Source organism: Haplochromis burtoni, unplaced genomic scaffold, assembly GCF_018398535.1.
Source record: "Haplochromis burtoni strain Fernald_Lab_line unplaced genomic scaffold, NCSU_Asbu1 Contig_513, whole genome shotgun sequence".
Classification (NCBI taxonomy): domain Eukaryota; kingdom Metazoa; phylum Chordata; class Actinopteri; order Cichliformes; family Cichlidae; genus Haplochromis; species Haplochromis burtoni.
This window is the reverse complement of record NW_024582874.1, coordinates 99,230-112,004: the sequence shown is the minus strand read 5'-3', so window position 1 is coordinate 112,004 and position 12,775 is coordinate 99,230. Positions and strand designations below refer to the sequence as shown.

Sequence of the window (12,775 nt, the reverse complement as noted above, 5' to 3'; positions counted from 1 at the left end):
TAGCAGAAAGAGCAGAACAGTTTAGAGTTTGAACTGAGAAAATCGGCTGAAAACTGAGGGAGTAGTTAAGCGCCGAAAAGTGTACGGAAGCAACTTGAAGATGAAGAAAAGATAAAGAATAAAGAGAAACAGGAACTCAATAGTGTGGATGCCTATTAAGGCATCCACACAATAAATCCGAGCAATAGTAATAAGTGTGCCTTTTGGCATAGGCACACTTAACTAGTACCGGTACCGAAAAAAAGAAGATTTATTCATAACCACATGAAAAGACCCAGGAAAACCGAGTCAACGATAAAAACGATAACAAAATAATGCTGAACACTGATAAAAACCCTGAAAACCAGACATTTCACACCTGAGCCTCAACTCTCGCGGCCCGGGACCAAACGACTCACGGACCGGTCCGAGGCCCGGGGGTTGGTACCGCTGATTAAGAGGACCCGAGGGAAGCTCGGAAAGCTAAGCAGAAGTTATTTGGAGAGGAGAGTGACTGCTGTTGGTTGAAAAGAGGTAAAAAAACCTTCAGTGGTGTGGAAACATTGTGGGTTCAGTCAGACGTGGATCAAGTAGACACAGTGTGTAAACTTTGCTACAGTGTAGCTGCACCACAGAGCAACACTGCAAAGCTCACTGAACACAGATGTTTACATTTTTCATTGATTTCTTATATTGCAAACATTTGCACTGTTATCAGTATTTGCACTATTTTATATTATTTTTGACAATCTTTAAAGTCATTATTCAACACATTGTTATTGTTAAATAAATATCGTCAAATAATCGAGATCTCAATGTCAGTGAAAATAATCGTGATCATCATTTTTGTCATAATCGAGCAGCCCTAGCTAAGTTAGCACAGAAGAGTGCTGTATCAGCACCTTTATGGTGAAACCCGTTGACACTATTGATACCATGAGGCCAGACTGAGGTCGGCGGTGCCTCAATGCTTTCTGTCCTCATACTGCTCATTCCTGAGACATTATTAAGAGTGTTTGGTCAGTCTCGTCACAACACATTCATGTCGTTAGTGTTTTAGTTACTTGTGTAAAAGTGTGTCTGAAGTTCACATTTCTCAAACAAAGGTCAATAATTCATAAGTCACATGTCACACAGCATCACTCCTTCAGCATCCTCCCCTGACACCAGCCGATATATGCGTCTCGTCGCCTGCCCCTGCCTGACCGTAACTGCCCTTTGTGGTATTAGCAAGCACAGCCCCAGGCAGGCAGAAGACAAACACGCACCTCAAGTGAACAACAGCCATATCCAGATGCCCTTTAAAAAGCCAGTAAAGACAGGGTCAGTGGTTTCCATTCGATTGCCGACTCGGTGTGTCGTATGTCCGCCGTGCAGAGCAGCGCCGTGCAGAGCAGCGCCGTGCAGAGCAGCGCCGTGCAGCGCAGCGCCGTGCAGCGCAGCGCAGCGCCGTGCAGAGCAGCGCCGTGCAGTTTGATTTCCTCTCAGGTCAAACCATTAGCACTCTGATGGATCGTAATGTCTTTGCTTGTTTTCGTGTTTGTGTGTGCGTGTGTGTGCAGACGCGGGTACTGCAATGGAGAATGGAAAGCAGGAAGCTCGTGGGGTGCAAAAGCCTGGTAAGACATATCCCACAATTGCCTGTCCTGCTGGTCTGTTTGCAAAGGCCAGCTGGTCGTCGCCATCCACCCATCATGGCCTCCTGACCTTTACTTGCCTGTCGAGCTTCATTTCATCCATCTGGAGCTTCACGTTCATTGGTTGTGTGTACCTGTTTGTGTGTGGGATGTTTGGGGCTTTTTAAAATCTGCAGGATGCTCAAACTGAGCAGAAAACGAGTTTAACGTTGGAAAAAAGACAGAAAAAGTAGTAAAGACTTGCTTTTCTGTTTTACATCAGACTGTATGTATTTGCATGACAGCGAGTCTTAAGTGGCTACAGGAAGTTGTCAGATTGTTGCGCTGATAATCAGCAGGGATCCTTGCAATGCTGGGAGAGACCGTCAGCTGCACACTGTGTGCTCAGCAGTCCTGTTGCATACGATCGCAATAAATTGATCTCACATTTGAAGTAATAAGCAGCAGAGATGAGGAACGCATACAGAGCGTCTAATGAACTATCGGATCTCTCTCTGGCTGTCTGCTCAAACACGAATAGACCAATGAGAGGAGTGTTTGTTGTGTGTGGGTGTGTGCTCCATTTGGAAATCAGAGCATCTGTTTTTTTCTCTTTTAAACTTTCCTTTCCAGTAGTCTGAGTAGTCTTTGTTCCCACCTCCCAACCTTAAGTAGCCCATACACACTTCTGTTCCTCTGTTCGCTGTTTTTGGTCGCGATGCTGATGATCCATAAAGTGCTGCTCTGCATGGCTTTGCTGGAGAAAGGATTATGCATGGGTATGTAAGTGATTGTGTATCGTGTCCCTCACTGGCAAAGCCCAGTTCCCACTGCTGCCTCTATCAGCACAGTGTGAAGGGTTGCATCCCTGCATCTTCTACACTCACAGGGAAAATATGGTGGTGGTGGGTGGAGGAGGTCTGTTCTCGACCAATCAGACTCTAAGAGGAGGTATTTGCAGAGTCTCCAGCCTACTGCTGATTCACTTCCTCTTCACAGTAAATGACACAGACGCAGGTTTAAGCTCTGTCCTCGCCGGCTCATCTATATCTGCCAGTTATTTCCTGATGAAAGCATGCCCTGCTTTATTATCTGTTTCACTCTAAAAGGAATAACAGTGAACAAAATGATGTATTTGTATAGCGTTTCGCTTAGTCCCTATGGACGCCAACGCTTTACACCACATTCAGTCATCCACCCATCCACACACACATCCACACACTGGTGATGGCAGCTACATTGTAGCCACAGCCACCCTGGGGCGCGCTGACAGAGGCGAGGCTGCCGGACACTGGCGCCCCCGGGCCCTCTGACCACCACCAGCAGGCAAACATAATGTGGATTTAAAAGACTTGAGACTAGTAATCATAAACTAACCTAGAAATGGAGTAGTGCATTTCTAGGGCTGCTATTCCTTTGGTTAAAATCATAGTCTCGTTCTCATTTAATACAAATATTTGTCCACATAAATATTATGCATGTGTTGATCTCCAAAAGCCTCTGAACTGCACGGAGTCCACAGACTGGTGGAGCATCAACAGCAAACAGTACAGTCACACATCTCTGAAAGCAATCTGTTGGTATCTCCAGTTTTTGTCCTTTTTCTTTTTTTGCTGATCCGATCCGTGACTTAAAAGCGTGATCCGAACCGAACCGTGAGAGTTTTGATCCCTTGCACCACTAGTAGCCGCAAACTCCACTGGTGCAGCTTTGCAAACATCTTTTGCAGATTTAGTTTTCCAAGAGCTTCTTTGTCTACTCCTTGGTCTTTCTGTCGTCTTGGCTGCAGCAGGTCTGAACGGTGAGTTTGGGCTTTTGATGGAAAAAAGGCACCACGGTAAATCGAGTGGCTCTTTTAATCTATAACACAAGCAAACAAGAACCAAAGGAAGCACTTCCAGTAGTCAGTCGCATGCAGTGAACGTTCAGTTTACAATCAGCCGCCCTGCGAGTCGAACCGCTGCTGATTCACATCCCGTGTAGGATCCACTGAGATGAAGTCACGGTGAGGATGGATGCTGATGACAGTGGGAGGAAGCGGTCTGCATGTAAATAAGACCATAGTAACTGTCTGCATGCACGGGCAACTTGTGTTACCGTGGTGTTTGCATGCATTTGTTTCTAATAAAAAGGTGGCTGATTTCGCACACTGCATCTGTACTGAGATCAGCAGGAGCACAGTTTAGGCTGATAAACCTGTTCTCTTCCTGCTTTGGTAAACACAGCATCAGCCTCATCAGGCACAGTGGTTCCATCCATCACTGTTAATGCAGCAGTCCCCAAGGTAAGGACGCAGGCGGTATAAGTGGTAACTGGGTCAGAGGATTGAGAGCATAAGCTGAATCCTGACAGTGCAAATGCAGATGTGTGTGCGCAGAGATGCTGCATGATGCTTCTGCATGGCACACAAACTCAGCTGTAGGATGTCGTTTATCTTTTCATGTCCAGTAATGAGTTGAGGACGAGATGTTTTCTCATTGTTGATTTTGTGACATCTTCACTAACCTGGTTTCTTCCCTTTTCCTCCTTATCCCTTCCTGTTTATCCTCCTTCTTTTCTCCCTGTTTTGTGATATTTACACTCTTCTTTGTTGTTCTATATTCTTCTTTCTGTTTCATTATTTCTTTTCTGCAATGTCTTTTTTACACTTTTCCTTCTTACCGCTCCCATGATGCTTCTTTTATCCTACGCCCCTGTTTTTCATCCTTTCCCAATCCCCACGCTTCAGAGGACTAGAACCCGCCTCCATCGCCATGCTGACTGTCAGCCCGCTGTGCTTCTGCTTCTGTGCACCTCCTCCCTTCTCCCCGTACAACACACACACTCACACACACACACACTCACACACACTCACACACACTCACACACACACACACGCACACACACACACACACTGCACACACCTTTCCAGACATGAAGGAGAAAGTCTTGGGTGTGGAAAGATCACATAGCTTTCACTCAACACACACACACACACACACACACGCTCACACACACACACACACACACACACACACACACACACACACACACACACACACACACACTGACTGCAGCACACGCTGTTCCTCCAAATAACGTGTTGCTACACTGTGACTCACTCTGGGTACATCAGCGCTGTTTCTGGACGTGTGCACGGTCACATTTAGAATTCATTACTTTTCTTGTGTTTCCTTCTTCAGTTCCTGTTTGACCTCAATGGTTTTCCACTGTTTCCTTTCGAACACTATTTTTTTCCCTTTGCAAATCAGCCACATTTGTCCATTATTAATAAAGTCCTGTCCTATTCATGTCAGTTTCCCAGATGTAGAAGCCTAAAGTCACATGAAGAGAGTCGTGGCCCCGTGTGGATCTCCTCTCTGTGTCTCTTTGTCACACTAAAGCCAACAGTCAAGTTTATGTTCGTGTCCTCACACACTCAAACACCATCCAGGCATGAACCCTTTCAGAGCTGCCTGTGCTGCAAGCCTGATCTGTCAACACCCAGCATCCAAAACACACACACACACACACACACACGAGGTATTTGTGTATTGGAACCCTACAGAACTATTTATTCTTTTTTCCGGTTGTCCCTTCCTCCTGATGTGATCTAATGGGCCTCTCCACCATCCTTAGTAAACCAAATGTGTAGGTAAGCCTAAACCGAACTGTCACGGATGTGAACGATGTCAGTGAGACGCAGTTCTGTCTTTTATTCTTTTTCACTGAAGGATGGAAAGTTTGGTTTGTAGCTCTGAAAGCTTTCATTTCAATTATTTTTAATTGCTGTTTCAAAAACCTACGTCTTGTTTAATCTTCTTAGAGCTGTTCCTGTGTTTGTTGGGTCTGTGGCTGCGATCATCACGTATGCCATCAGTTCCTTCGGACGAACATTTTAGTTTGTCCAAACTGGTGATGCGTTCCTGGTAGCCACGAGTTAACATGGACCTGCCGCCCACAGCTGTTCATTATTTACAGCTGAGTATGCACGGTGGCTTTCTATCACACAGCTCTGACTGGTGGCCAACATTCACCTGCTGCGGCCCTCATTTTGGGATGATCTGATATCCTCGTGTTGGTGTTGTTCCCAGACCATCATGAAAATGTTGTTCCAGGTTCAACATTGCAAGTGACCAATCACATTGTTGTGACGTTATTCTTTTGCGCGCCAAGCCATTCGTGCATTTCTGAAATTCCAATGTTGCAAGGACAATATCAGTTCTGCTCAGCGTTTATTAAAGGGTCAGGGTCCGTTGATCGGCGGACAGAGGCGGTTTCTCGCAGCTTAACTACAGTTTTTTGTTTTACGCCGGTTTTTCCTGAAGTAGCAAAAGTATGACGTCACAACATTCTGATTGGTCACTTGCAATGTTGATCCTGGAACAACATTTTCATGATGATCTGGGAACAACACCAACACGAGGATATCAGATCGTGCCTGCTTTTGCGTCTCTTGCCTATAAATGAACAGCATATCTCTGTGATGCATTAAAGCTGGATACAGACCCAACAACAGTTCAGTGCAGCTTTCACTATGAGTGCAGTCATGTATGTTACCTGTTAACATTTTAGATGCAGGGATTGTTCAACTGTGTGCCACAAAGGTTTAGCCTGTTTCCTGTCAGTTGTTGTCATAGCATTGATCTGCGTGTCCTTTTTAGAGACTCTCTTTGTTGTCTGCCTTTGCCAATAAACAGAAATATTAACACACACTCACCTGCCTTGAGTTCTCTTTCTTCTAACCACACGGCTCTAAACCTCTGACTGCTTTCTACTTCTGTCTCTCACAGCCTTTGATATTAGCTGCAATGTTTCGTTCCTTTTCCAGATATTCCTCTATCGTAGCAGCTTTCTAAGAGAACAACATGCTTAATAATCCTGCAGCCTTTGGAGGCGGCGGCGTTTCCTAACGTAACGCTGGGAGATTAGCGTGTGCCACCGTGGAATGATTTTCCGGTGCTTCTTAGAGCTGAAGCCTGTTTCTTTATTACGCTTCTTTTTCCTTTGTGCAACAGATTAAATGTGCACAATGTAAAAAATGGAAAGAGGTTTTCCAGCTATATCCGGTTTTTGTCTTTTTTATTTGGAGTAACAGCTCATGTGCTTTTTCTACAGCTTTCCATCATCCTCAGCTGAACTGCAGAAAAATGTGCCAAACAACCAAACTGGTCACTTTTGGCAGGAATGGACATTAAGCTTATTTTTTACGAGTACATTTGGGTTGACAAGCTGCCATCACAACAAATTGCCATCAAACAAGTGTGCAGAAGAGCGAGCATGGAGTTTGTGTCGGAGGTTCAGGGTGGGATTAATCCTCCTTACATGGAGCAGGTTGAGTCAGGTGCAGGTTAAGTTGATTTCAGCTTTTATGGCAAGACTTTGGCAACACGCCGCTCGAACGCTTTCTGTCAGAATGGTCAACACAGGAGGAAAATGTATTTATTATTTTTAGATAATTCGACTTACTTTAAGAAATGTTTGTGGAGTATTAAAACTGTTGATGAAGGAAACCCGTCTGAACACTGTAGCATCATCAAAAACCTCGTCACGGTTCAGATGTTTTTATTAAAGTCCGTTCTGTGATCAGTGATCACGGATGGCACGGCGGAGGTCTGCGTCAGGCAGTCACAGTAGTGCTGAGATGAGGTGGAGGCGGGCCAGAGGGCGGAGGAGCCTGAGCACGGGCACCATGTTCAACACCCAAATTACATTAAGGAAAAGTATTGTGTGAGCTGAAGTTGTGGGATTTGGTTTCCCATCTTTCACACTGTGGGAATCATGTTTCCATGGAGCAGCAGATTCCTGTAGCCTCACGTTCTCATTCAGAGAGTTCCCACCTTCCCCACGGCTTTATTTTCCCCTGATCAGAGACATTAAGGTCATGAAGAACCTGTCTGCACTTATCGAACCGGCTGCTACTATGAACCAAACTAGTTTATCTGAGTCGTGCCATGAACACTGATATTCCGAGGAACGTTGTCAGTGTTAATGTCAGAGATGAGCACCTCCCTTTGGCTTGTGCGCTCAGACTTTTTTTAAAAGGTAAAGTTACATTTCAGCTCGCAGAAACATGAAGAACAGGGTTCTGATTTCTTTTTCTATCGATCTATGAATTTCTAGTTAACATCTAGTTCATACCAAGAAAAATTAACTAATCTAAATGCAAAGAAAAGCGTCTGGACTTCTTTAAGTTGCTTGAAGACGTTTCACCTCTCATCCGAGAAGCTTCTTCAGTTCTAAGGTCAAATGGTGGGGAGTCCCAGATTTAAACCCAGTGGGAGTGACCCCCCACAGAGGGACAAAAGACCCCCTGATGATCCTCTAATCGCCTGAGCCAAAGTGTGAAACTGGGTGTGGGTCCCAATCAGCCAGAGTTTTGGATGTGTTCATTGTGAAACCTGGCCCCACCTTATCATGCGAATTCCTGAGATCAGATGGCCCAGGATGTGAGTGTCTTCAACGTCTTCAAGTAACTTAAAGAAGTCCAGACGCTTTTCTTTGCAAGCTCCTTTGACTACGATGACCTGGATGACTGAGAACCTTCACAGACATGAGGTGTCCATTGGCTTAGACCGGGCAGCGACTTCCTCGGTCCAAATGTATTCTGCTGGGCGCTCTGCCTCTTTCCGAAGCGCTTTAGGTTTAATCCTTCATATCTTGAGCCTGAATGTGCAGCCATGAAACATGGACGTCTACATGGACGAATACGAAATATTTGGCTGGTAACCAGCCACCAGACAAAGTACAGACATTCTGTACTTAAGTACAGTAGTGTAAGTATAAATACTACTGTTGAAAAAATACTCCAGTAAACGCTGAAGTAGTGATTCAGTTAAAAAGTAGAGACTCTGAAATGTACTCAAAGTAATAAAGTAAGAGTAGCTCTTTGGAGGACGTTTCTATTGTGCACAGCTAACTGAGCCTCGTGCTGTATTAACGTAATGATCAAATAATAGCAGTAGATGGGATCCAAACTTTAGTCTCACTTCTTAGAAGAAAAGAAGGAAAATAATAATAATTTACATGTAAGCTTGAAACGTCCAGTTTCTCGAACCCCACTGAGCTTCGGTTAGCCTCTCTCCTGTCCTGTCTCAGCTGCACCTTTAGCTGCAACACACTGTGAGACAAACTGCACACAAACAGTTTGTGTGTTTGTGGAGCTGATAGAAACCCTGCATTTGGATTACCTGCCACTGAAAGTGATCACTCGCTTTTGCAACTTCTGGACACCTGCAGTTGTTGATGTGACGTCCTCTGGTGGTTAATACACGAACGGTGCACGTGTTACTGTTCAGGCTCAAATCGGTGTGATGTTTGCAGGCCGTGCAGTGACAGGAAATAATAACGTTCCTCACATGTTGAACCAAAAGCAACAAGCCTGTTTTGAAAATATGAGGAGTAGAAAGTACAGATTTGTGTTTAAAAATGTAGGGAGTAAAAGTAAGAAACTACTCAAGTACAACTTCCCAGTTCTGCCAGCTGCATACATAAAACAGACCCCAACCAATCACAGCAGATGGCCCCGCCCCTCCCTGAGCCTGCTTCTGCCGGAGGTTTCTTCCTGTTAAAAAGGAGTTTTTCGTTCCCACTGTCGCCAAAGTGCTGCTCATAGGGGGTGATATGATAGTTGGGTTTTCTCTATATGTGTGTTATTGTAGGTCGACCTTAGAGTATAAAGCGCATTGAGGCAACTGTTGTTGCCATGGTCAAGATAACAGGTCCATGTTTTGATGTGTTTTTATTGAATTAAGTTTATGACAATCCATCAGTCTTTTCTAAGACATAATTACCCCGTGACCAATGTGAGTTATCAGTTCAATATTCTTTTTTCTGTTGAATAACTTACAAAACATGGCTGACTGCACCTTTAAAGTGTGTTTTAAAGGGCTGGGTGAAGGCGAAGAGCTGAGGACTTTAGTCATATATGTTTTATATAGCATCACACAGTAAAGACATACAGTACCATAAACTCAAGTCAGTCACTGGTTTGCTCTCTCCTGATAATGTTTGGAGTTCTGTTTGTTCAAACTTTAGACTAAAAGGCTAAAAATAGAAGATTTTATTGCTGTCAGTCTGCTGCACAAACCTGACGTCTTATTTTCTTGATTTCCTCATTTGTTGTGGCTGATCTGTGACCAAGATGACCAAAAACATTGGAGTATTTGACAAATCTGCCAGCTGTCTGAAGCCTCAGCAGCCACACCGGCCTGGTTTCAGTTATGTCACATACGGTTCATGCGATCGAAGCACCATAACTTCACACGTGTAGCTGAGCACATATTTGGGCGACTTGACTTTCTCACATCCTGATTTTACTTGAAGTGATTTGGTAGAAATGCTAAATCTTTCCTTAAAATATTCATGATGTGACTTTAATCCCCAAGCTGGGAAAAAACCCTAATTCCTCCCTCTGTGAAGCTTTCTGTCTCCACCGTCTGTGCGTGACGACCTCTTATATTAGGTGTGTGTGTATGCGTTTGTGCAACCCTGCATGCATGTGTGTTTGTACGCCACCACACCCACTCTTCTTGAGTGTGGAGATCTGAGTGTGGCGTTACGTGGGAAATGCTCTGGGAGGGTAGCAACAACTTGTGCTCTCCACTGCACTTTGAAGCGTGCACCCGTTCATCTGTTGCTTTGACAGGTTTGAGAAATCCCTGCTGGTTGGAGCTGAACGCCCCCCCGCCCGCTCGGCTTAGTACAGCCGGTTGTGATGCGTAACAGCGAGGCGTGCACGATTGCAAATATGAGCAAAGAAAAGAAAGAAGTCAGAAATCCCTCAGAGGTCATTCATCTCCTTAATCCTGACAATAGAAACCAACAATCACTGATGTGAAGAAGATCAGGGGATGTTTCTCATTCCAAAGCTTGTTTTCAGGCTGAGACGAGGAGGTGGGGGAGACGGTGACATCACAGGGGTCACAGAGTGGGAGAACGTATGGAGGGAGGAAGGATCCACTGACAGCTATGTATATGTGCGTTTGTGTTTTAAAGATGTCTGCAGGTCCCACACACACACACTCGCGCTACAGAGACGTCACGTCAAACACACCTTGCCCCTCTCCTGCCTGTCAGTGCACATCACTCTCACACGCTGCATTAGTCTCATCACTGCATTAGCTGGTTTCCTCCAGGACCTCGACCTCCTCCCCTCACAGGTCTGTTTGATTTTTGTATTAGTGCAGCTTCATCGTTACATCTGTGTTGTAGTGTTTCACGCAGGAAAGATCTGCGGGAACAGTTCAAGATGAATACATGTAAGCTAACAGGGTGTACTTCAGGCCACGCCCACCTCCAGAGACGGTGACTGCAGGAGATATAAAAGCAGATTCAGTATCCAGAGGACCACTAGAGTACCATATGGTTATTTCTGGACAGCGTCCATGACTTTAGAGGGACTGCTGGCTCTCCTAATCCTTTCTCAGGATATGTGATGTCCTCCCTTATCTTTCTTGTTCTGTTTTCGCTCACATTTTTACCCTGTAAAGCAAAGTTTTAAACAGCAATGAAATGCAGCTTCCACACCTCGACATAAACTCCATTTAGTACAAAGTTCGGGGAGGACGGTTCCAGGAACGGTGGATAGAAATTTACTTGGATTCAAACTGATTCCAACTACATGATTAATGCGGTGGCGTGGCTGAATCAACAAGACACCGTCGATGTTTGTCAGGGGCGAACGGCAGTCTGTCCCCTCGATGAACCGTCACTGAGCGCCCGTGGTCCTGCAGCAGCCCTGACCCGGCCGCTTCATGCTTCCTATCACAGCTCAGAGAGGCTCAGGAGCAGGGAGAGGAGGAGGTCAGCTGGAGGACAGCAGCCTCGCCTGCCAGCTCCACCCAGATTAGACCGTTTTGGTAAAGCAGAGTGTGGTTGCTGTAAGCTGCTGTCCTCACATATTTAACTATGTTTATGTTTTGCTGCATTGTCATTCGGGATGTTCCACTCATTTTAAAACCATCTGATCTCTGTGCCTGACATGCACTCACAGCACGTCCTCTGATTGTCGCCAAATTAACGACTCTTTTGCTCGATAACTTTTCACAGCCCTTCGTAGAACTGCTTCACAGTCGTGGGTCTTTCTGTGCTCAGAGCACTTCACATGAGAGAAACTGCAGCTTCCTTTGTCATCATTTTATCTTAGAAATCACACCATAGCCACGAACCTAGTTGCAAGCTGTCTTGTCTAAACAGTGAAGGATTCCTAAAGATCCCAAGTAGGCCATGGCCTCATTCTTAGAGAGCACGCTCTGTACATTTTCACTATTATAGGAAGTTCACGACGGATCTGTGCAGGCTTTGTGATTTACTGCACTTTTGTTTTCTTAATGTAAGCTTGCTTTACACAAAAATAAGTTTTTCCCCCCCGGGTAAGATCCTGTGCTGACTGTTGTTCACAGCTGTCCCATCCACCAGTCTCTCATACCTACTTTACAATACTGTAAAGGCCAGAGCATGTTTACAGTATTGTTTAAAGCTCCACTGTATTTAGCAGGTTGGAGTCTTTGCCGTGACCCTGTCGTTGTACTGATGCTGTGGAAATGTTTATTGTGATGCTGTGTTGTTTTGACCTGACAAGCCCATTGTCCTGGTCAGGCCTGGTACAGAGTCCCTCTATCTGGCAGAGCAGCAGAAACATCACAGTTGCTTCTTTGACACTGTGTTGCAGCCTTTCATGTCCATGTAGTTTAGTGACCCCGTTCTTTACCTACGATGTCTCTTATTTTATTTTGGGTCCCTAATTGTGGTTACGTAAGAATTCATCTTTTTCTGAATGGGAGCTGAGACAGATTACGTGCTGGACAAAGGAGTCAGCTGACGATTAGCAGCAAATACATCACAGTCTATTTCCTGCAGGGTTTGAGATGTGTTTACCTTGCAGCAGTGTAATACCAGATCAGAGTTAACATGCAGGTAACTGTTACCTGGCTAAAAGTACAGCAACATGGAACAATACATGGAAAAGAAACAGAAATGGGAATAACCTTTGTACAGTATTTTTTTTCAAGATGGCTAAAAATTGAAATCCTGAATCAGCTAAACTGAGTCTGATTGCTGATACTTCACAGATTCATTTGTAATTGTAAGCAGAGCCTGTTCAAAGGTGATTGGTCAATAGGTGAACTACTAATCAGCTATCTGATTGTTCAGTCTGACGTCACTAGCCGTGTCTGGGCCTAAACTCCGCTGCAGGTCCA

At 44.9% G+C, this 12,775-nt stretch overlaps 1 protein-coding gene across 10 annotated transcripts in view; it reads left to right on the top strand.

Annotated features, from left to right (window-relative positions):
• The window catches only part of LOC102294047 (microtubule-associated protein 4), a 163,263-nt gene that overhangs the window by 70,503 nt on the left and 79,985 nt on the right, over positions 1-12,775 (top strand). For 8 of the 10 annotated variants that reach the window (XM_042214063.1, XM_042214067.1, XM_042214071.1 and 5 more), the window contains exon 3: positions 1,542-1,598. The exons of the other annotated variants lie outside the window; for them this stretch is intronic. In XM_042214063.1, the coding sequence (XP_042069997.1) occupies positions 1,542-1,598 (57 nt within the window). The remainder of the gene's footprint in view (positions 1-1,541; positions 1,599-12,775) is intronic. 10 annotated transcript variants of the gene reach the window in all.